At 51.2% G+C, this 22140-nt stretch overlaps 1 protein-coding gene across 3 annotated transcripts in view; it reads right to left on the bottom strand.

Annotated features, from left to right (window-relative positions):
- Positions 1 to 22140, bottom strand: part of COL5A1 (collagen type V alpha 1 chain) — a 148906-nt gene that overhangs the window by 71055 nt on the left and 55711 nt on the right. For all 3 annotated transcript variants that reach the window (XM_063409693.1, XM_063409692.1, XM_063409694.1), the window contains 7 exons: positions 11521 to 11652; positions 9811 to 9957; positions 9450 to 9698; positions 6416 to 6568; positions 6039 to 6095; positions 1385 to 1426; positions 1102 to 1164 (listed from right to left, as the gene is read on the bottom strand). In XM_063409693.1, coding sequence (XP_063265763.1) covers positions 1102 to 1164; positions 1385 to 1426; positions 6039 to 6095; positions 6416 to 6568; positions 9450 to 9698; positions 9811 to 9957; positions 11521 to 11652 — 843 coding nt within the window. The remainder of the gene's footprint in view (positions 1 to 1101; positions 1165 to 1384; positions 1427 to 6038; positions 6096 to 6415; positions 6569 to 9449; positions 9699 to 9810; positions 9958 to 11520; positions 11653 to 22140) is intronic.

Here is a 22140-nt window from a genome sequence, read left to right as displayed (position 1 = left end):
ATGCAGGAGGAGCAGGCAGAGCTGGGCATCACCCAGGTGAGAGATGGGCAGGATGGGGACAAGCAAGGAAAGGAGGAAGCCACAGGGGCAAACAGCACCTTGGAAATCCTCAGAAGCCAAATTAGCATTTTGAGGGAGAGATTCAAACCGGTGAGAGATGCAAACCACACCCAGCTGAGCTCAGTGAGTTCCAGGAGGCTGCAGAGCTCCCTGAGCTGGTGCCACAAGGGTTAAGCCAGGCCCAGCAGCAGTGGCTGCCAGGGCTGAGCCCGGATCGACTTTCCAGGATCGATGGAGCACGGGCAGGGCTCCTCGTCCCCAGCCGTGTCACTGCCACCAGAAATGTTATTACTGCTCCAGCAGCACTGCAGGCCAGGGGAGGGTGTCCCCAGCCCTGCTCCGGGGGAAAAGGGGATGCAGCAGCCTCAGGGCTCCAGCCAAGCCCCCAAAGGACAAAAGAACCTGAGCTGAAATAAGTGCAGCACCCAGGCTGGGGGCAGGGCCATGGGAATGCCCCAACACCTCAGGAATCCCCTCAAATACACCTTAAAACCTCAGGAGAGCCCTCCCAGCGTGGGCCAGCAGGGCTTTCAGCTCTCTCAGGGGTTTTATTTTGCCATGAGGGTACATCAGAGGGAAAAGGGGACACTGCAGAGGAAGCCACAGCAGATCTCTGCAGTATTTAAAACAAGGCCAAGGGGAGATCCTTGGGAGCACAGAGATCCTGCTCTGGTCTTCTGGAACGGAGTGGATTCTCCCTTCTGCTCTTTCTGAGCCTTAGGTTGCTCAAGAAAAAGGAATTAAAATGTAATCAAGGCCACACTGAGCTGCACTTACAACAACCACCATGAGCTGTGTGAAGCCACATCCAACACACCCCAGCCCTCATCCAGCCAGACCTCCCTGGATGCAAAGCTCTGCCCTGCATCCCACCATGACCCCCTTTGGGAGTCGCTCTCACAGGATTTTAACAGGATTTTAACAGGATTTTAACAGGATTTTAACAGGATTTTAAGGCTCCAGGGAGACCCCACAGCCCCCCTGTGCCCCCACAAACCCACCCAGAGCTCCAGCAAGGAGGAGAAAACCACGGCCACTCACCCTCTCCCCTGGGTCACCCATTAAGCCCACGGGTCCAGTTGGTCCTGGAGGTCCTGGAAGGCCCTGGCAGAGAAAAAAGGAGAAAAAAAATAAGCCACGAAAATGTGTTGTTATTTGCAGCAGATTTCTACAAACGGCAGGAAAAGATTTCGAGCTCTCTGTTTATTTTTTGCACCACAAAATCCACCCCAAAGCTCTCTGTGTGCACGTGTGTGGCAGATGGGAGCCACAGAGCCCGGGGACAGCATCCCACACCCAGAGCAAAGGGGAAAATGTCACTTACTGCTGGGCCTTCGGGACCAGGGGGGCCTTCCACCAGCATTCCCTGAGCAAGAGGAAGGAAAAAAAGTCATTAGACACATCCTCAAAGCCATTGTGACCACAGGGAAAAACCCAGGGCTTGATCTGTTCTTAAATATTGCTGCTGCATGGAGACATCCCAGAGCTGGAGCGTCTCCACTCCCTCTGGATGAGTTCTCGCAGAGGTGCAGAGGATCATGGAAAAGCCAAATAATGGATATTTAAATCCCACAGAACAGCCCTGACTCCCAGCACAGCCTCACCTTCCCCACCACAACCTTCTCCCTTTGCCCTGAGCCAGGGGAAAACCAAATCCTGGACTTTGTCCAGCCTGGACAACGCTGGAGCTTGAGGAAAAAGCTGCTCCTAGGCTTAAAGAGCTTAACAAGAAGTTGGCAATCAAACTGCAAGGTGGGTTTCAAATTATTTTTTTTTCCCAGCAGACTGGAAGCTGTGATTTCCTCTGTGAACACAGGGAATCACTGTGTGGGGAAATTCTGGGATATTGGTACTCCAGCCTCTTCAATCCAAAGATTTTGTCATCACTTTGGATCAGATCTGTCATGCACTCAGGAAAATTAAGGTTTGGGGTTTTTTTTTCCTTCTCATGAGTATGTAGGAGGCAGGAAAGAAACCTCCTAATCCACCTGGAAAACGCCTTCCAGGAGGGATCAGGATAATGTTTTGGGAAGAGCTCTGTCCCTCTTCCCTCTGGATCAGAGATAAGGCAGTGCCCAGGCTGAGTCAGCAATTCCCAGCTCACCTGTGGCAAACAGGGACATTCTTCCTAAGGGATGAAACCCTGTAAAAATCTGTGGATGAGCAGTTGGCTCCTGTGGGAGAAGCTGTGCAGGAGCTGCTCTGGGGTCACCCTAAACTGTTCTCAGGCTCTGGTGCCAAAAAAACCTCAGCTGACCCCACTCCAACCGAGCTGAACGAATCTGAAATGTCTGCAGGAAAATCCAGGCATTCCTGCCCCAAAAAACCACACTCCCTAAGCCCAGAGCAGCACAAAAAATAACCTAAAACAGCCTGCCATGACCCAGCCCTGCTTCCATGGGGTTTGTGCACCAAAAAACGCGTGGCCAGCTCTGTTTTCTGCCTTTCCTGGTGTCCACACTCATGAAATCTCAGTGAAGATCTGGATCCCACTGCAGCTGGGTGTGTGAGGGGAATTTGCTGCTGCCACCACAGAGGAGCCTCTGCAGCTCCTCACCAGAGGGGATTCGGGTCAGGGGCTGCACCCTGTGCCAGGTTCAGCCATGGGAATTCTGCACTGGGTGGGAGTTTGGGAATTCCACACGCCTGTGCTGCAGGGAAACTCCAGAGATCCCAGCACAGGGACAGCCCCAAAATCCATCCTTCTTGAAATCCCAGCACAGGGATACCCCAAAATCCATCCCAGGAAAGGGACACCCAAAATCCATCCCAGGAAAGGGACACCCAAAATCCATCCCAGGACAGGGACACCCCAAAATCTATCCTGGTTGAGATCCCAGCACAGGGATATCCCCAAATCCATCTCAGCATATGGACACCCCAAAATCCATCCTTGTTGAGATCCCAACACATGGACACCCCAAAATCCATCCCAGGATAGGGACTCTCCAAAATCCATCCTCCTTGAAATCTCAGCATATGGACACCCCAAAATCCATTCTTGTTGAGCTCCCAGCGTATGGACATCCCCCAAATCCATCCCAGGACAGGGACACCCCAAAATCTATCCTGGCACATGGACAGCCCCAAAATCCATCCCAGGACAGGGACACCCCAAAATCTATCCTGGCACATGGACAGCCCCAAAATCCATCCCAGGACAGGGACACCCCAAAATCCTCCCAGGACAGGGACAGCCCCAAATCCATCCTTCTTGAGCTCCCAGCATACAGACAGCCCAAAATCAATCCTCCTTGAAATCTCAGCATATGGACACCTCAAAATCCATCTTTGTTGAGCTCCCAGCAGATGAAAAACCCAAAATCCATCCTGGTTGAGCTCCCAGCATATGAAAAACCCCAAATCCATCCTTGTTGAGCTCCCAGCACATGGACACCCCCAAATCCATCCCTTCTGGGACCAGTGATGGCACATTCTGGCGGGACAGGTTCTAAAACAACTCAGTGGGAGTGCAGAGGATCCCAGCCCACACAGGAGGTTTTTGGGGTGCTGCTGTGAGCACAGACAGCACCAGGGCTCTGCTGCCCAGGACACTCCTCCCCAGCGGGAACGGGCAGGGATAATTGGCCCATTTGGGATGCAAACATCCTTGGCATCTTCCCATATTTATCTGCTGGGCTCTGGCCTTGGGGACATCTGGAGATTCTCCTTGGCAGGAAACTTCCTGTGTGTTCCACGGGTGTTCATCAATGGGAGAGATGAAAACGTGGGAGGGTTTAGGGACAGCCACCAGTGGGGTGATCCCATGGAGGGGGGAAAACCAACTGTGGATTTGGGATTGTCCCAGGGGAAAGCAGGACAAGGCTTCTGCTTCAGACACCACCCACAAGTGAAGGCAACACCCAAAATCAGCCTCAAATCCTGTTGTGGTTCAGAGGTGCTGAGCAAACCTTCCCTAAAGGTGAGAACCAGGGTCCCCCCAAAAGGACAGAGCGCCCCGAGGAGGTGCCAGCAGCCTGATGACCCCTCAGCTGCGATATTTGGGATCCCTGCATCCCTCCTCTCCATCCCTCCTCTCCATCCCTCCTCTCCGTCCCTCCTCTCCATCCCTCCTCTCCATCCCTCCTCTCCGTCCCTCCTCTCCATCCCTCCTCTCCATCCCTCCTCTCCGTCCCTCCTCTCCATCCCTCCTCTCCATCCCTCCTCTCCGTCCCTCCTCTCCATCCCTCCTCTCCGTCCCTCCTCTCCATCCCTCCTCTCCATCCCTCCTCTCCGTCCCTCCTCTCCATCCCTCCTCTCCATCCCTCCTCTCCGTCCCTCCTCTCCATCCCTCCTCTCCATCCCTCCTGCCCCTGCCCTGCCCTGCTGCCTCCAGCAAGTGTCAGCACAGAGCAAGGATTGAAGGACAGCTGGGTTTGAGAGGCAAGGAGTGAAAATCCAGCAGAATCCAACTCTGTGCTTGGGTTTTATTTCCCTTCTCCTGCAGCTCCCATCAAAAACTAAATTAAAAAAAAAAAAAAAAAAAGAGCTATGGAGCGAAGCAAATCCGAATTTCCCAGCTCAAGAGGAGCTGCACGGAGAGGGGCAAGGCAGCATTTGGTCTTGTTTACTTTCTGGCAAAAGCCATCCCTGCTCCAGTGTTTTGAAATAGCAAAGGCGGCCAAATTCTTTCTGGATGATTAAACTTAACTATTTTGTTCGCTTTGTAGCTTTTCAGGCTGGGTTTCTGCCATCATCTTCGTGGGGTTTGCCTGCCCCCCTTCCCTTCCCGCCCCTCTGATAAGGAAATCGCTGGCTCCTCCTTTTGTTTGCAGAGTGAGAGACCCAGAAAGGAGGAGAAGGGAGGAAAGGTCAGAAATGTTTTAATTAGGGACTTAATTGGAGTTTTGCAGCCATGCTACCGCACCTCTGCCTGGCTCCCCTCCCCACCACCAGAAATTTCAGGTGAAAGAGGAAAAAGAGGAAAAAATGAAAAGCAGAGGAACGGCCCCAGGATGATGGGAAGTGCTGCTGCAGGGCTGGGTGCTGTGCTGGCCCCGGGCCAAGGAAAATGAGGTTAATTGAGCTGTGGATGTGCAGGGAGCAGCTCAGCCCGCGGGGGTGCAAGGAGCTGACCCCCATCCAGCCTGGGGAGGAGCAGGGATGTGGTACCTGGGCACACAGAGAGGGGAAAAAAATGGGAATTAACCAGGAGCACCTTGCTGTGCTCACAGGAGCCCCTGAGCCAGCCCCAGCCATCCCCACCATGAGGCTCCGTCCCCACCTCGGGGTGCTGGCCTGGGCACCCACAGCTTTTGCAGGATGCAGAGGGCACAGACAGCTTGGAATTGTTTTTTAAAAGGAAAACCAACCTCAAAATCAGGCAGAAATACAAAGGAAGAGGGTTCCACCCCAGGGAGGACACGAAGGAAAAGCTGGTGGGACTGAGGAGCTGGTGCAGGAGCAAACCTCTCCCAGCTGTGTGCAGGGATTTATTTTATATCCTTTTATTCCCACTGGGGTGAACCCATTGGTGGCCCAGTTAAAGGCAGCCCCAAGCTGGGAGTTCAGGGCAGGATACGACCTGGATGCTCCAGGGGCACTCCCAAACTCCTCAGGGATGAGACCTTCTCCCCTCCTAACACTTCAGTCCTAGGTTTTATTTTGCTAAATGAGAGATTTCATGGGAATTCCTGCACTTCCTTCACGATTTAGGTCACTCCTTGAAGCTTTTTTTTAAAAAATTATATAATTACAGTGTTTTAGATTAAATGAACCAGGGAATTCTTTCATGGGAATTTTCCTCCCAGCTGTCCCACTGAGAACAAATTCTCTGCGCCTTTTTCCATGGAGAAAAAACAAAAAAAAAATCAAAAAAACCCTCAAAAAAAATCCCCCAAAAACCCAAAAAAACCCCCAAACCAACAAAACTCCAAACTCAGGTGCTCCTTACCAGCTCAATAATGGCAGGTTCCCCCTCCTGCCCCTTCCATGGGGGGAAAAAACCCAACAAAACCCCAAATTCAGGTGCTCCTTACCGGCTCAATAATGGCAGGTTCTCCCTTCTGCCCCTTCTCACCCCGGGGGCCACCGATCTGTGGGACACAGGGGGACACAAAGCCAGACAGTGAGAGAGGACACTGCCATCATCATCATCACCATCATCATCATCATCATCATCATCATCATCACCATCATCATCATCCCACCACACCCCAGCAGGAACTGGAGATCCTGGCACGACCCCGCTGAGGTTCCTGCAGGACAGACCCAGGGCGGCTCCTCCTTGTTTAAAAGCTGCAGGTGGGTGAATCCTCAGGGTTTTTTTTTTTTTTTGCACTAATTCTGCTCTAAATTATGAAAGGACCAAGATTTTGAAGCAGAATTTCCCTGGGTGGAGCAGAAATCCTCTCACCCCTTCGTAGATGGTGTCCTGGTTGGCCGGCATGCCGGGGCCGATGTCGGGAGAGGCCGTCCTGTCGTAATAATTGTCGTAATAATTCCCATCGTACTCCTTTATGGTCTCCTCTGTGAAATCTTTATCCAGGTCATCCCCTCCTTGAGCAGCCTGGAGAGGAAAGTGCAGCAATGGGTCAGGCTGGGATTTTCTCCTAGCTGGAATATTTGAGGTGTTGTTATATTAAGGGAGGTGATTTCTGCAAAATGAGGGTGATTTATAATGAGAGCGACAAGGGAAAAAAACCTGGGGAAAAGTGAAATTCTGGGATTTTTAAGTCTCCAGTGGCTTCTCCAACAGCAGGAAGACAGATGGGAGAAGCTTCTTGTCAAATATACACCCTGGCTTTCCCTGGGATTTCTTCACTGATCCCCAGTAAAACACTGTGAGTAGAAAAGCTGGAGCGAGGAAAACAAAACACAGCACAAAGCTCATGTCAGGAGGATCCTGCAAACTCCAAATGCCTGAAGACAGAGGTAATGGAAGCTTCAAGCTCCAAATCCTCCTCATCTCTCACGGCCTCGGTGCTGGAGACTCTGGATTACGGAGCCCAAGGAGTCCCACATCCGTTCCCAGATCTCAGCTGCACACCAAACCCACCCTGTGTCACCGTGGGTGTCCAATTACAGCAGGAAATGTGGAAAAACCCCAGCTCACTTCTGTGGAAACCTCCTGTTTGTTTAGTCTGGGATCCAATCTGCGCCTGGGCTCATCCCAGGAGCAGAAGTTGTTACGAGTCTGAAGCCTCAGCCCCTCAATCCTCTCTGGATCCTCTCGGATGCCACGGAGCACAGCAAGGACGTGCAGACAGGGCTCAGAATTTCCTTGCTCTCTCCACATCCCTGTGCTCCAACAGCCTGGCAGGCACAGGCCCTGGCACCCCTTGCCCTGCACAGAACAACATGTGCTGAGCAAATTTATTTGGTTTCTTTCCTATCCAGGTGATGACCAAAATAGTCCAGAAATTGAATTATTTCCAGTGCTTCCTGGAGAAACAGCTCCTCACTACTAAGAATTCAAAGTCACTTTGGTGCCATCACAACTTCCAGACTTCTTTCTATGCCAGGACTGCTCAGAACTCATAAACACGAGCACCTGGGTCTAAAATCAGGAGGTTTTAAACTAAGACTAAGCCTAGGACTAAGGCAATCACCACCCCACCTTCTCTTACCTCTGCAAACACCGACTGGCCTTGGCAGAAATTACAGTTTGGCAATTATTCAATTAGGAGACTTTGAAAAGTCAGGATTATTTTTCCTTTGGGCTGGTTCAAATGGATCTGTTGCTATCACACTCCCCTTTTTATCCTGGATGAAATATTTCACCTGGTTTTGCACTTTGAAATCTTAAAACCCTAATCTAAAAAATCTCATCTGGCTCTGAGGGTTTGGGGATAACAGCAAATTGCATGAAATGAATATCAAAAACTTCAGGTTTGATATTTTAATTGAGGTCCTCGGGTCTATTTGCATGGAAAGATGATATTTGGAATAAGTGGGCAGTTTCCTGCCTGAACTTTCCTCCTCTATTTCCTTTTCTTTTACAGCTAAAGTGGCCCTTGAAGCCTCCTCCTTCCTCTTCCACTTTTTTATTTAAGGCCCCTCTATCCAATCTTTAATTCCTCTCTCTTAGAAAGTCCAAGCTTGGCCAAAGATTTCTGGCTCTTGGTCAGGAGACTGAAAACTTTCCCATCCCTGGGTTCCCTCAGGTTGGCTCCCTCCATTCCTGGAGCCTTTTCCTTTTCTCCCTGTGCCTCATTTTGGGCTGTCCAACCTCCTCCAGAACATTTTGGCTGGCCTGGATCCCCCCGTGCCCTTGGAGCAGCTGGATCTGCACCTGCCTCGCTCCAGCTGCTCACATCTTTCCTTGGACACTTTCTCTGACACCTTTGCCCTCAAATTTCCAACCCCAGGGATCCTGGCCAGCTTTTTGCTGTCTCTTTTGCCAGCCTTGAATAGTGACAGCCTCACAACAAGTAATTCTCCACTGGAGAAACCCCCCTGAAGCTCTTCCTGGGAATGAGGATGGGATTTGGACGCGTTCTAGGAACGTGGAATGGTGTGGGTTGGAAGGATTTTATTTAAAGCTCATCCAGTTCCAAACCCTTGCCATGGGCAGGGACATCTTCCACTAGGGCAGGTTGCTCAGAGAACAATTCCACGTTATCCCAGCACTGATTCCCTGGCTGCTGCTCCTGGATAATGAAGGATTTGCCCATTTAATGTCATTATTTCCTCGCTCCGTGAGCTCCACAGCACCCAAAAATTCACCTCACTCTCACCAACCTTCACCTATTTCAGCATCAACACGAAAAGCAAGAACTGGGCAGGTCTGAGGCACAGCAGAGTCTCGAGCTCAGCATTTTATCTGAAGGATGGTGAAGTGTGGGGAGGTAAAACTTAAATATTCCAGCAGGGGAAGCTGTGGGCTCTGGGCTGATCCCAGCTCTGAGCAGATCCATGCACAGAATAAAGGAGTTCACACCAGGTGGACCCAGCAGTTTTGGAATCAAGGCTTTGTCCCAGTGTTGAAATGTTTGGTTTTTTTTTTTAAAAAAAACAAACTGAAAAACATAAAGATGCTTTTCCATGCAAATGACAAAATGAAAAATATTGATGTTCTTCAGCAAATCAACATTTTCAGGATTTATATTAACAACTTTGGGATAAAAGGCTTTTACTGGGATTTTAACAGCAACCCTCATTTCTCTTTTTGTCAGACAACCACTTCACCCGGGGAAATGCAGATGTCAATACCAGCAGCTTTTTCCAGGGGAATAATCCTTAACCAAATCCTAAATATCTGCATTCCCCACCCTGAAAAATCTGGAGTGAAAACATTTTACAAGAAACTTCCTCTCCCTGCAGCTGCCTGAACCACTTATGGATTTACCATCTGGCTGCTCCCGTCTCCTTTGCTTCCAGCGCTGTGAAACAGCAGAATTAATTTAAAAAAAAAAAAGGAAAAATTAGAATTAATGAATTGAAATTACATCAGTCTCATTGTAGGTGACGACAGTGCTGGTGGGGAGTTCAGCTTCCACTGCATTTTCAGTGAGGCCACCCTGGGGATCGATTTCCTCGTTGTAGTTGAGATCCTCGTAGGGCATCGGGGTAAAATACTCCTCGTTGATGGTCTCGTAGTTGTACTCATCCACCAGGGGATCATCCACTGCTCCATCCTCCTTGGGCTGCTTCCCGGGGTTCCCCCTCTCAGGGGGTGCTGTGGGAGCTGGATAATCCTGTTGTGGGATATAAAACACCGCAATCAGAGAAAAAAAAAACCCATTCTGCATCATCCTCCCCTTCTAGAAAGGTCCATCACCTTCACCCTGCCAGGACCTGCCTCAGTACCTGCTTGGTTTCGGGTTTCTCTCCAGCAGCCACTGCAGGAGGGCCGGGTTTGGTGGTGGGGGCTTCTGGTTTGACAGCTTCATCCACGTCCTCGTAGTAGGGGTACTCGTAGTAGTAAGTGTCACCTTCTCCCTCCCCGTCCGTGTACTGCAAGGAGAGGAGGAGAGGCAGGGAATGAGGTGGGAGCACCCGGAGGGTCCCTGGCAGCTCCTCCGGACATCACAGCTGCACCCTGCAGGTTTAGCTGGGGGGTTTGGGGGAATTTTCCTTGGGAAGGGGGATTGGGTCACCCCGAGGAGCTGGGGCTGTCCCAGCCCTGGAAGTGTCCAAGGCCAGGCTGGACATGGAGCAACCTTGGGATAGTGGAAGGCGTCCCTGCCCATGGCAATGGGGTGGAATTTGATAACTTTAAGATCCTTCCAACCCAAACCAGTGACTCTGTGACATTTTTTTAACTCTGGATTGGTGAAACCTCCCAGATCTGCCACACTGAGAGAGGGGCAGAAAGCCCTTGGGTCCTGCCCTGCCAGCATCCCTGTGACCTCCCATCCTGCAGGCAGGAGGGTTGGAAAGGCAGATCCTCACAGCCTTTTCCACAAGGAGTCAGTCATTCCTCAGCAAGAAACCCAAACAGAGGCGCAGGTCCCAGCTGGGCACGGCCCCGCTCCTCGCCGGCCCAGCTCTCCCTGGCAGCGTGCAGGAGGTGTTCCCACATGGAGCAACACAGCCTCGGGACAAGCCAGCTCTTGTCGGGCTCCAAAAGTGGAGTTTTATTTTCCTGCTGCCACAGGTTTCCCCTGAAGTGATGTTTTCTTTGTGTTATTTATTGTTTCTCCAGAAGCGCTGGCGGAGCGGCCGCGGTGCTTCCCCGGGGCACCGTGAGCATCCCAAAGCCCTGCTTAGGTACTGGATTAATTTAATCCCAAAGATAAACTGGGATGGCATTACTGGTTCATGGGGATTCCCTGACCCTGCAGGTCTGGACTCAGCTGAAAGCAAATCAGCCCGAGAGAGTGGCTCAGGATGCCAGACAGCAAATTCAGCGAGCTGAGACCTCTTTAAAAAGGGCAAAATTCAGGTCATGCTCATTAAAAATCAGCCACACCCAGACATTTCTGACTGGGCAGCAAACATGCAAATGCATCCTGCACCAGCCTTTTTTATCGTGTTTCCTTTTTTTTTAAAGGAAAGGCCTGGGGTGAACCCTTCATACCAAAACTATTGGGCACAGCAGCTCCTAGGGATGAGTTGGGAGCATTTCTGCCAAAATGAAATTCAAAGAAAATCCAGGGGAAAAACGGTTCTCTCTCCTTTAACACCTGTTGTTTCACAGAATATTGAAAAATAACTCTTTGAGTCTTTTACAAGTCCAACAGTGTAACTTGAAATTTAGAAACGGGTGCTGGTCTGGACAGGACTGGAGCTGCCAGGGAAGGTCAATAATCCACACTTGGCTCACGTTGTCTCTCCTGTGTTTCTGAGCTCCAGGAGGAAGCTCCTTTCAGTCTTTGGAAATGGCAGGAGCTCAGAAAGAAAAGAAACTCCCAGGAGCCAAACCCAGAACCTGCAAATCCTAAAAACAAGAGCTCTGTCTTGGACGCGGAGATGAATCGTGGGGAAGCTGAGCGGGAGGAAGGAGCTGCGTGTTAGCGAGGGGGGTAAAAACCCAAATATTGGTGATTGTGCCCCAAACCACCCCGAGAGACTCACGTATTCATCGGGGTTGGGGTCCTGGGACTGGGGGGCGTCGGGGATGGCAGTGTCACAGTCGGGGCTGTAGTGCTCACAGTACTCCAGGGCCGCCCGCGGGTCCGCCACGATCAGGAGCTGCTGGATGTCACCCTGCAGGGAGGGGAGCACAGAGCGTCAGGGGAGGGGTGGGGACACCAGCCCCAGACTGCAATCAGAGCCAGAAACACAGAGAAATGTAAAGAAAAACACGTGGCAGGGCCACCTTCCTTCCCTCAGGTGAGCCAGGGGAAAAGCTCCGTGTCCAGGGAGCAGCTGCTCCACGAGGTGTGAACCCCCTGTGCTCCATCCCCAGCCCCAAATCCTCCTCCCCAAAAGATAAATCACCCAGCACAACAGCACTGACAGCCCCGAGCAAGGCAGGTGCAGGAAAAAGAAGAGAAAAGAGCTTTGTACCCCCCCAAATCAGCAATAAAACAACTCCTTTCCACCTGGTCCTGTGCAGGTCTGCAGAGTCACCCTGTCCAGTCCCAAAAGCTGATTATTGGCCCCAAAACTCCTCTGCTTCTCACCCTGTCCAGTCCCAAAAGCTGATTATTGGCCCCAAAACTTCTCTATTTCTCACCCTGTCCAGTCCCAAAAGCTGATTATTGGCCTCAAAACTCCTCTGCTTCTCCCACCCCAGCAGCTGGACTCACATCACCCCTCCTTTTTCACCTCTTGCCTCGCCTCGCCGCTCCACCCGCAACAGACACAGCGAGAGATCAGAAATGCATCTGATAAACCCAGAAAAGAGCCAAAGGGAGGCTTTTTTTTTCTTTTTTTTACTAAAACCCAGGTGCAGAGGAAGCTCATTAGGCAGCAGGGCTGGTTAATGGAGCAGCTGCTCCCTGAAGCCCGACGCAGCCACAGCCCCAAGGTCAGAGCAGAAATTGCTCCTGAGTTTCCTGAAGAGCCACCACGCTCAGCCACGACGCCAAAATCCAGTTCATTCAGCAGACAGTTACATAAGGCTTTACTACTTGGATGCTTGGAGCTGATACTTTAATTAGGGGAGGGGAAAAAAAATAATATTCTTATTTAATAACAGACAAACATGGCTAAAGCATCAGGGGGAAAAGCAGGAGCGTTACAGCAAAACTGGGAGGATGATTTGGGCAGTAATAGGAACCAGAAGCTCCAAAGGGAGCCTGGCCAGACTGGCAAACAGCCCTGTGGAAAAGGATATTTTCAAAATTATGGGCCAAATCTGCCTTGGTGCTGCTGGATCACGGACGTGTCCCACTGAGTTCCCCCCAAAAAAGGGAGTGCTGTTCATATTTTGGGCAGAGATCCACTGGGAAGGGCCAGGAGCCCTGGACACATCAGCACTGAGGGGAAGGAGCAGCTCAGAGCTGCCTGGAGCTCCCCCCAGCATTCCCAGGTTTTCATTTCCCTCCCTCAGCAGATCTTGGGCACCCCTCAGACCTACCCTGGTCACCCCTCAAGGAGCAGTCACTGAAGCTCATTAGTCATTGTTTCCAGTGAATAACCTTTACAAAATTAACAGAAACGTCTGCAGAGTGGGGTTCAATTTTCCATTTTTAAAACGAGAAACATCTTTCCTTCCCTTTCCCTTTCCTTTTTTTTTTTTTTTTGATTTTTATATAAATCCAGTCCTACCATTACCATTCCAGCTTTTTCTTTTGCAGTGTAACCACCAAAACTGGGCTTAGAGCATTGGTAAAATAAAAAATCTCAAGTTTTGTGCCTTGTAGAACTTTTCCTTTTTCCAGCAGCTCTGGCCACCACCTGCCCATGGCACCCTTGGGGGAACTGTGGGACCTCCAGGACATCCCCCAGCCCTGGGCAGGGCGCTGGGGGTGTTCTGGGGTTACTCAGGCTGTAAATTAAAACACCATCCCTGTCCCCAAAGGCACTCCAGAGCTCCAAACCTGTTCCTTTGGAATTCCCTCCAGCAGGGAACACCCAACCCAGCCAAGGAAATCTGTGGCTGATGTGAAAACCCTTCCAGCTGCTATTTCTGCCTTTGCCACCCCTCGCTGACACCTCAGCTAAGCCCCTCTCTCCCTCAGGTGCCTAAAGCTCCCGGTTTTCCATGGGAAGATGGAAGTGCCTGGAATTGCTGGGATAAGCTGAAATAAGCCAGCCCCGAAGCAGACCTGGGATTTGTCCCCAAGGGGCAGGGGAAGCTGAAAAAGCTTTTTCTCCCTGATAAGGTTGGATTTACACCTCATGGGGAGCTGATAGGCTGCATCCCGTGAGTGAGCAGGGCTGGGGCTCCGTTTCCTCAAGGAGCAGATAAAGCAAGGAAAGGCATCTTGGCTAAACACAGAGCCAAAGGTTAAGCAGAAGAGAATTTGCTAAAGTTGGGTTTGTTTTTTAGTCTCAGCTGATGGCAGCTCCTGAGCTATGCATGGGGAGAAAAACTTGATCCCACCCTGCTTCCCTGCAGGAATTTGGGCATCCTCAGCCTATGGAAAAAAAAAAAAACCACCTGCAAATCCCTGGAGCCACAGCAGAAAACCAAACACCCCAAAGAGCAGCGTGGGCCCCTCAGTGTGTGCTGAGTGAGAGGGGGAGGCTGAGCAGGGGAAGCTTCCTGCCCATTCTGGGTCAGGAACTCGGGGAAATCAGTGCGTAACTGAATAAATTTGGGATGTGGGAAGAGCGTCAGACAGCTCCACGCTGCACCAGCAGGGCTCCACAGGCTGCCAGTCCCCCTTTCCTCTTCAAACCCCATCAACCACCCTGCCCAAAGCCCATCCTTGTCTTGTGTCCAGCCTGGAAAACCCAGCAGAACCGAATTTGGGCTGGGTGAGAGGCAGGGAGCACCCGAGCCCCAGCACAGAGCTAAAGGCTGGGCAGCTCAGGGGAGGGGGAAGGAGCAGAGCTCAGCCCATTCATCTTTGTTTCACTCCCAGCAAGCACCCAGCGCCGGGGGATACCCCGTGCTAACACTTGTAAAAAGCAGACAGGAGTAAAAAAACCTTGTTAGCAAGATTCCCAGTCAATTGACCTCATCCCTCAGCGCCAAACAATAAAATGGGCTAATTTAGCCCGCAATAAAAAGCCCCACTATCTGCACCTCACAAAGGCTGCACAAAGCTCTGCTGTCAAGAGCCCCATTTCTGTGATTTAAAAAGCCGACTTTAAATAGAGCGAGCCGCGCTGGGAGGGTCGGGAGCCTTTTGTGTCCTCTCCAGTGTGCTGCTGCTCATAAATTGTGCCCAGGGATCCAGGGATCCTGGCTGGCAGAGGGGAGCCAGCCCTGCTCCCATTCCTCCCTCAAGTGTCTGCTTTTTTCCCTGTTTTGGTCACAAACCACCCCAAAATCCCCTTCCCAATTGGATTTTTGCAGCGCTGACGAAGATCCCGTTAATCCACACACACAGCTCTGTGTGGGACAGGGTTTTCCAAGAGAGACAATTTAAAAATGCACCAGAGAAGTGGTTTAGAGACCTGACCAGCCAAATCAAAGACTTATTTTTGATTAATGAGTTATTTCAGTCAGGGAGCAAGACAGAAACACCCCGGTGTTGCTTTGTAGAAATCCTCCAGCCACCCACACAGTGGGTAAAGTTCTTTTTTGGCCTGGCAATGAGTTGGGCACAAGGTTCAAGGCAGTTCTCCAGTGACTGGTAGCATCCAGAGCCTGAGCTCAGCTGTGTTTTGCTAGTTTAACCAAAAAATGAAGTGGAGAATAAAAAAGTCGATTTATTTTTTGCCTGCATATAACCACGATTTCATCCATTAGGAGAGGCAGTGCTTTAAAAAAGGGGATAAATCACATTTTGGCCTTCATTCCTAAAACTTCTGGTGAAGAGGAAGAGGCAGGACAGCACATTTCTGAGCAGGACTGAGTTGTGAGGGTTTCATTTGCTCCACCAGACAGATGGAAGTGCAAACTGTCAGGACCAGTAAGGATCTGCCTGACATTTATGGTAAAGCCATTTATGCCTGATGACTCATTTGCTTTATGGATTAAGTTCCATCAAAGCCAGTTTAACTCAACTCCCCAGCCAGCTCCCAGACAAGGCTGGAAAAGCTCTTTCTGGAGCATTTTTTAACACTTATTCTATATGCGTGCAAATAAAAAAAGTCACATCACTTCCAATGACATCAACTTCAGGAACCAGAAGGAATCGTTGTGGTTCAATGAGAAGAAAAAAAAACCAACAAAAAAGCAGCTGGAGAGGAGGATCAGAGTGACTTCATCTGGCACTGGCAGCAGCTCCCTAAATCCTGGGATTCTTCAGTGATCATTAACTGCACTCGGGTTAGGGCATCACCCCAAAAGTCTGAGATTCAGCATCCCTGAGAGTAAATCCTGCTGGATGTGCTCTTGGAAACTCCTGCATTTCAGCTGGCTGAACACAGGCCCAGGGTGAACAACGGCAACACAAAATCCTCACAATTCTTGGGAATCACTGAGCTCCATCCTGACAAACTCCCTGGCCCCACAGCCCCAAACCCAGGCAGAGGCTGCAGAGGGGTGTTGGAGTCTAGAACATCCCTGTGGCCACCCTGGAGGGTTTGGAGACCGGGCAGAGGGTCTGGGGTCTGTCCAAGGGGCTCAGGCAGCCTCACACAGAGCCCAGGAGGACACTGCCTCTGATCCCTGCCATGGCAGTGAATGCCCACAGTGTGTGAAGAGTCACAAGCTGAGAGAATTCAAAATAAGCAGTAGTTAGTTTATCATCGAATGTAAATGTAGAATCGAGGATTCTCAGTATATGGGGTTGAAGAGACAGGATGGAGGAATTGGGGAGTGGCCCCTGTGCTCCTTGTTCTTGCTCTCATCCCCCATTTTCTGCTGAGTTGGATCTCAAGGATTGGTTTAGAGTAGAACTGACATGTTAGCATAGGTAGTGAGTATTGGTACAATTTTGTAAATAAAAAGCACATTTTGGACAGTGGTTGGGTCAGGGGTACTGTACATAAGGTGTGGGGCTCTCTGACCCGCCCAGTCCTGCTCTGCTGGGGACGCCCTGCAGAGCTGGGACAGAACTGAGATAATGAAGAATAAACAACCTTGGAAATGTGCACTGGGGACTCAGCTTGTCGTCTCTGCCTCTGGTGTGAAACACCCAGGGCAAAGAGAAGACTGAAAACCTGATTAACTCTGGGAACAGCAACCCAGGGGAAACTCCCAGGGAACAGCAACCCTGGGGGAAAACCTTATTACCTTGGGGCCAGCAACCACAAGGAGAATCTCAGGGAAAAATAACCTTGAGAGAGGGGCAGGGGTGCAGTGCAGCTCCGGGATGGAGTGGAAGCTCAGCCTCCCAAAGCCCTAATCCCTGTCTTGGAGCCAGCCTGGCAGCCCTCAGATGTTCCACTTGATAAATCCTGTCACCAGCACCTCCCAGGGATTGTCACTGCTGTGGACACAGCCCAGCTCCAGCCTGGAGTGAGAGGGGTGTTGGAGACATCAGCAAAGAGAGGTGCAGGAATCACCACGGCCCCACTTCTGCTACACAGAAACTCCAAAAAATCAGAGGTGTTCAGAGCATCCCAGAGCCCCTCCTTTAAGCACAGCAGCAAAACTGCAGCAACGGGGTCAAACAAAGCCTCCCCAGTCCCTGTCCCCATGTCCTGAGCCCTCTCCTGGGCATCCACGGACAGGAGTGACCCCACCAGAGCCTCCTTTGGCCTCCCACAGCTGCTGCACTACAAAATGGGAGGGCAGTTGTTGAAAGTTTGGCTAAATGATAATAAATTAAAAAAAAAAAAAGGCCTGACTCGCACACAGCCTTGACTCAGCTACGAATTCCTGGTGGTTTGGCTGCACCCAGCTGGATGTTTGTGTCCCCATCCTGCTCGGAGGGGCTGCAGGGTTGGATGGGGCTGCTCTGCTCTGGGGTTACCACAAGAACAGCTCCTGCTGCTCTGGGCACTCAGAGAGGAGCCTCTGCCCAGCCCTTTTTGGAAAAAAAACAGATTTAATTAAGCAGAGCAGGCACACAAGTGTCACCAGAACTAAATGTGGCTCCAAACCCTCTCGAGGGCTGGGAAAAGTTTCTATTTTCCACCACATCTCTGTGTGGGGACCCCAAGACACCCCTCAGCCCCATCCTGCAGCCCCAGATCAGCAGGAGCATCCCTGAGACATCCCTGAGAACTCAAACACAGCAATTATCACAGCCCACGGGCCTCTTCCCTGACCACAGCAGCAAGAGGAAAATCTGGCTCGATGTTAATTAACCTCTCTGGTAATTTCTCAACCTTTCTGTTTCGCAGTCCCAGGGAGGAAGCCAAATTCCCATCACGTGAGGATCCACGAGCTCTCTGCCCCTCCTGGCTGCTGGGTTTGAAGGACAGGACAGGGAAGTGTGGTCCCCTCCCTGTCCCCTTCCCTGAGCCCTGCCACTGCCCCACGCTGTCCCCAGCACCCAGCCCTGCCCCAACACAAGACCAAATCCTATTTTTCCACCCATAACTCCTGGATCCTTGGCTCAGCAGCCTCGTGGCTGCTGTTTAAAATTAAATTAAGACTCATGCCTTAAAATGAAGAGGTTTTTTGGAGCAAAGGGCTGCTTGCAGAGCCCACAGAGCACTTTAGGTCAGTCTGTGTTCTATCCCAAATCCAACTGCGGAGCGGTTCAGCAAGGACTCCTCAGTGGAAGGGAAGGACAAGCCATTCCCTCCGAGGGGAACAAAAGCCAGATGGCTTTGCTAATTCTGGAGAGCTCTCCTGAAGGAGCTGTCGCTCTGCCAACACCCAAACACCAGTCAAGGACTCCACGGCAGGGCAGGAGGCACCAACACAAGGTTCATTTCCAGGTGCCAATCCCAGATAACCCCCGGGGTCAACAACCCAAATAAAGCAAACACTCCCCAGCAGGCACAACCCCGAGCAGCTGCAGAGCCAGAGTGATGCCAAAGTCCTATTTTTGTGCCCTCAGGGCTCATTCCCAAAGGCAGCACCCCCAGGATTCACCACAGCATGGATTATTCACCTGGCAGTGCTCTCCAGCACCTCCCAGCTGCCCATCCCCAGTGGGGGAAAGGTTTTCTTGCCTTCCCACGATTGTCAAAGTCATTGATATCTTTCCCACCACTTTCCCTGGAATCCTGTAACCAAATCCTGACACCCCACAGCCCTCTGCTCTCTGCAGTGCCCTGTAAGAGCTCTGAGCTCCCCCTGTCCCCTGCTCCGCTCAGTGTCACCTCCTGCCCCACAGCTCCGTGTGTGGGGACCAGAGACGCCCTGCAGAGAACAGAAAAGCTGCAAAAGCCTGGCCAAGCTCAAATGGACATTTCATGATAGGGTAAAAGCCCAGGCCAAGCTCAAATGGACATTTCATGATGGGCCAAGAGCCCAGGCCAAGCTCAAATGGACATTTCATGATGGGGCAAAAGCCTGGCCAAGCTCAAATGGACATTTCATGATGGGTTAAAAGCCCAGGCCAAGCTCAAATGGACATTTCATGATGGGCCAAGAGCCCAGGCCATGCTCAAATGGACATTTCAAAATGGGCCAAGAGCCCAGGCCATGCTCAAATGGACATTTCAAGATGGGGCAAAAGCCTGGCCATGCTCAAATGGACATTTCATGATGGGGCAAAAGCCCAGGCCAAGCTCAAATGGACATTTCATGATGGGCCAAGAGCCCAGGCCAAGCTCAAATGGACATTTCATGATGGGGCAAAAGCCCAGGCCATGCTCAAATGGACATTTCATGATGGGGCAAAAGCCCAGGCCATGCTCAAATGGACATTTCAAGATGGGCCAAGAGCCCAGGCCAAGCTCCCAACACCCCTTCCCTCCCCACCCAACACTGCTTCAAGCCCAGCCACGTCACCTGAGGCCTCCATCCTTTCAGAGACACATCCAATCACCCCTCTGAAGATCCCCAAAAGCTCTGGGGCTGCTTCAGGCTTTGTATTTCACCTTCCTCACCTTGCCCTGGCTGCCTGAGGGGCTGCAGTGCTGGCACAAAGCGTTACCTGTGCACTGAGTTACCCCCATCCTGCTCCAGGAATGAGCATTGCTTCCTTCCCCAGCCCTCTGCCACTGCCCACACCTTGGAGAGTGAGGCTTTGTCAAAAAAATTACCCAAAGAGTGGGGAAAACCCCAGCTCAGGCAAATTAGCAACATGCCATTTAATTAAGATCCAGCAACTTTTGGGGCAGAGAGCAAAACAATCCTCGAGGCAGAGGCAGCTCTGAAAACAGGGGGTGTTGGCAGGAGCACAAAAAGCTGCAAACCTACAAATATTTACTGCAAGGCCATCCTGGCACTGCATCCCTGCAGGTTTTTTTTTGGTTTTCCAAGCTGGGAAAGGCACTGGAGGAAGGGCACAGCATCCCTCAGCAGGGCTGTGCCACCCAGCCTGGCACGAGGGGGACAGAGCCAGGCTGCACCACAGCCACAGCCGGGATTTCCTGGAGAAAAGGGGAAGATTTAAGGTGGGGAACAGCAGGAGGGAAAAGTGGAGTGAGGTTTGAATGCCCTGTCCCTGCACTCCGGGCCAGGCAGGTCCTTTCCAGCCAGGGGACGTGTCCAGCTGTCCCCTGACTCAAGGCTGGGGCTCCAAACCACCAGACATGGGCTGTGTGCTCCCCTTTGGGGAACAGAAGTGGCTTTTTAGGGTTTTTTAGTGTTTTTTAGTGGTTTTTTAGTGTATTTTTAGTGATTTTTAGTGGTTTTTTAATGTTTTTTAGCGTTTTTTTAGTGTTTGCAGCAGGGAATTCCACCAGAGAGCAGGACCACCCTGAGAAAAATGATTCCGTGGCTTCTGGTTTTCCTCCTGCCTTGTGAGCCTGGTGGCACCACCACTGCAATATCTGGGACCAAATATTGGCAAGATTTGGGTTTTCACTTCCACTCTGCTTTCCCTGCTCAGCCAGGTCCTTGTTATTTTGGGGATTTTTCTGTATTTGTCCTCACTGACCCCACGAGCTCCTCTGTGGGATGGGGAGGTGCAGCCAGAGAAAAGCAGCCAAGCAGTGGCGACTGCAGGAAAGGGAAAAGACAGCCAAGGTGCCTTAAAAAAAACAATAAAGCTGCTAAAAACACCCAGAGAGAGATATCCTTAAATCAACAACCTGCTCAGCCACTCTGCCTGGCTATTTTTATATATTTATGTCTGTTGAACAAACCACAATTTATCTCCCGGGGTTTTTGGGTGCAAAACAATCAGTTCTGGCCATGGAAAGCAGGATGGGGCTGGATGGCTTCTGCAGTCCCAGTCTGGCACGGTGGGTGGACTGGGAGAGGAGCTGCTGGGACAAAAGGGGCTTTATATTCCCTCCTTGTCCCCACCCTGGCCAAGCACTGAGCTAGCACAGGCAAAAATCAAATGAGAGGCAAAAATCAAATGAGAGGCAAAAATCAAATGAGAGGTTTCTGCAGCTCTTCTGCAAAGAGGGGGAAAATAATGGCACAGTTCAGGTTTTTAAAGGGCAAAGAATAGAAAGAAAGGAAAGAAGAAACCCCTGACAGTCCCACTTCTCTGGACCCCAATAAAGGGAGGCGATCACAATAGGAAAATGAAACTCGAGAGCAAAGTCAGTCTTTCTGTTTGCAAAATGAGCATTTTTAAACTTTTCTTTTTGAACTGTGTGCTCTGAGCAGATGGTCTGAGCCCCCCCAGCAGATCAGAAACACGTGTGAAGAACCAGGAACCCGAGCCACGGGTTTTTATTAAACTGCAGTTCAGATTTCACCCCGTTGAAGTGAACACTTTCTCTCCACAGCAGCAGCTGCGTGGTGGGTCACCCTCAGAGGTGGCTTCCAAATGTCCTCACAGCTGCCCCTGGGTGTCCCCTGGGTGCTGATAACCCTGAGGGACCTCAGTGATGTCACCACCACGTGGCTGAGGCTGATTTTGGGTCTCTAAGCCTGGATTTTTGTCCCTGTGACACCTCCAGATGTCAAGCAGTGCTGCTTCAAGCAGCTCCCCCAGTGAGGGAGGAAAGAACGCCCAGCTCTGGTAATTCTGGGATTTCTGTCCCCCCTGCAGCACACGAGCAGGGGCTCCAGAGGCTCTCTGGAGTTGCAAACCTTGCACTGGATTTAATTTGGATCTAATTAACCCATGCCACAAAGCAGGCTTGACTGGAAGAAGCAGCTCCTCTGCTGGCTTCGTTTGCTGGGCAAGGGCTCCCTTCGATTTCAGGGGGAGAAGAGAAAATAAAAGGTAAAAATCTGCCTGCAGAAACCCCTCCCAAAGTGCCTCCGTTTCCTTGGGCTGCCCCCAAACTGCCATGAACACAGCAGAGAGTCTGACCTGCTGCTCCCCTGCCCAGTTTTGACTGGAAAGGAGCAAACTCAGCCCTGAGAAGAGCTGGGAGGAGAGGGAAGCAGGTTTGGGGTGTGCTGGACACGTCCCAGGGAATGGGGGATGCTGGGTCACACCTGGGTGGGTCCTGGCAAACCTCTCCTGTGTGGGGCCCCCAGTCCCAACCAGTTCATTTTTAACCCCCACAAGGAGCTTGAGCTTGGATCTCTCCCTGCAAGGATCCTACTCAGAGGAAAGACCTGGAGTAAAGCTGTTGTAGGCATTTCCTAGAGGGGAAACACCTTCCCCAAAGGAACAAACCCACTCTGTTTACAACTCCTTGTCCCTAAATATTCACCTGGTGGGCACCACAAACCTCCTGGGGTGATTTCACCTGGAGGTTTAAATCCAG

Source organism: Prinia subflava, chromosome 12, assembly GCF_021018805.1.
Source record: "Prinia subflava isolate CZ2003 ecotype Zambia chromosome 12, Cam_Psub_1.2, whole genome shotgun sequence".
NCBI classification, from domain to species: domain Eukaryota; kingdom Metazoa; phylum Chordata; class Aves; order Passeriformes; family Cisticolidae; genus Prinia; species Prinia subflava.
Note: the sequence above shows the minus strand (reverse complement) of the source record. Positions and strands in the feature narration are given on the sequence as shown.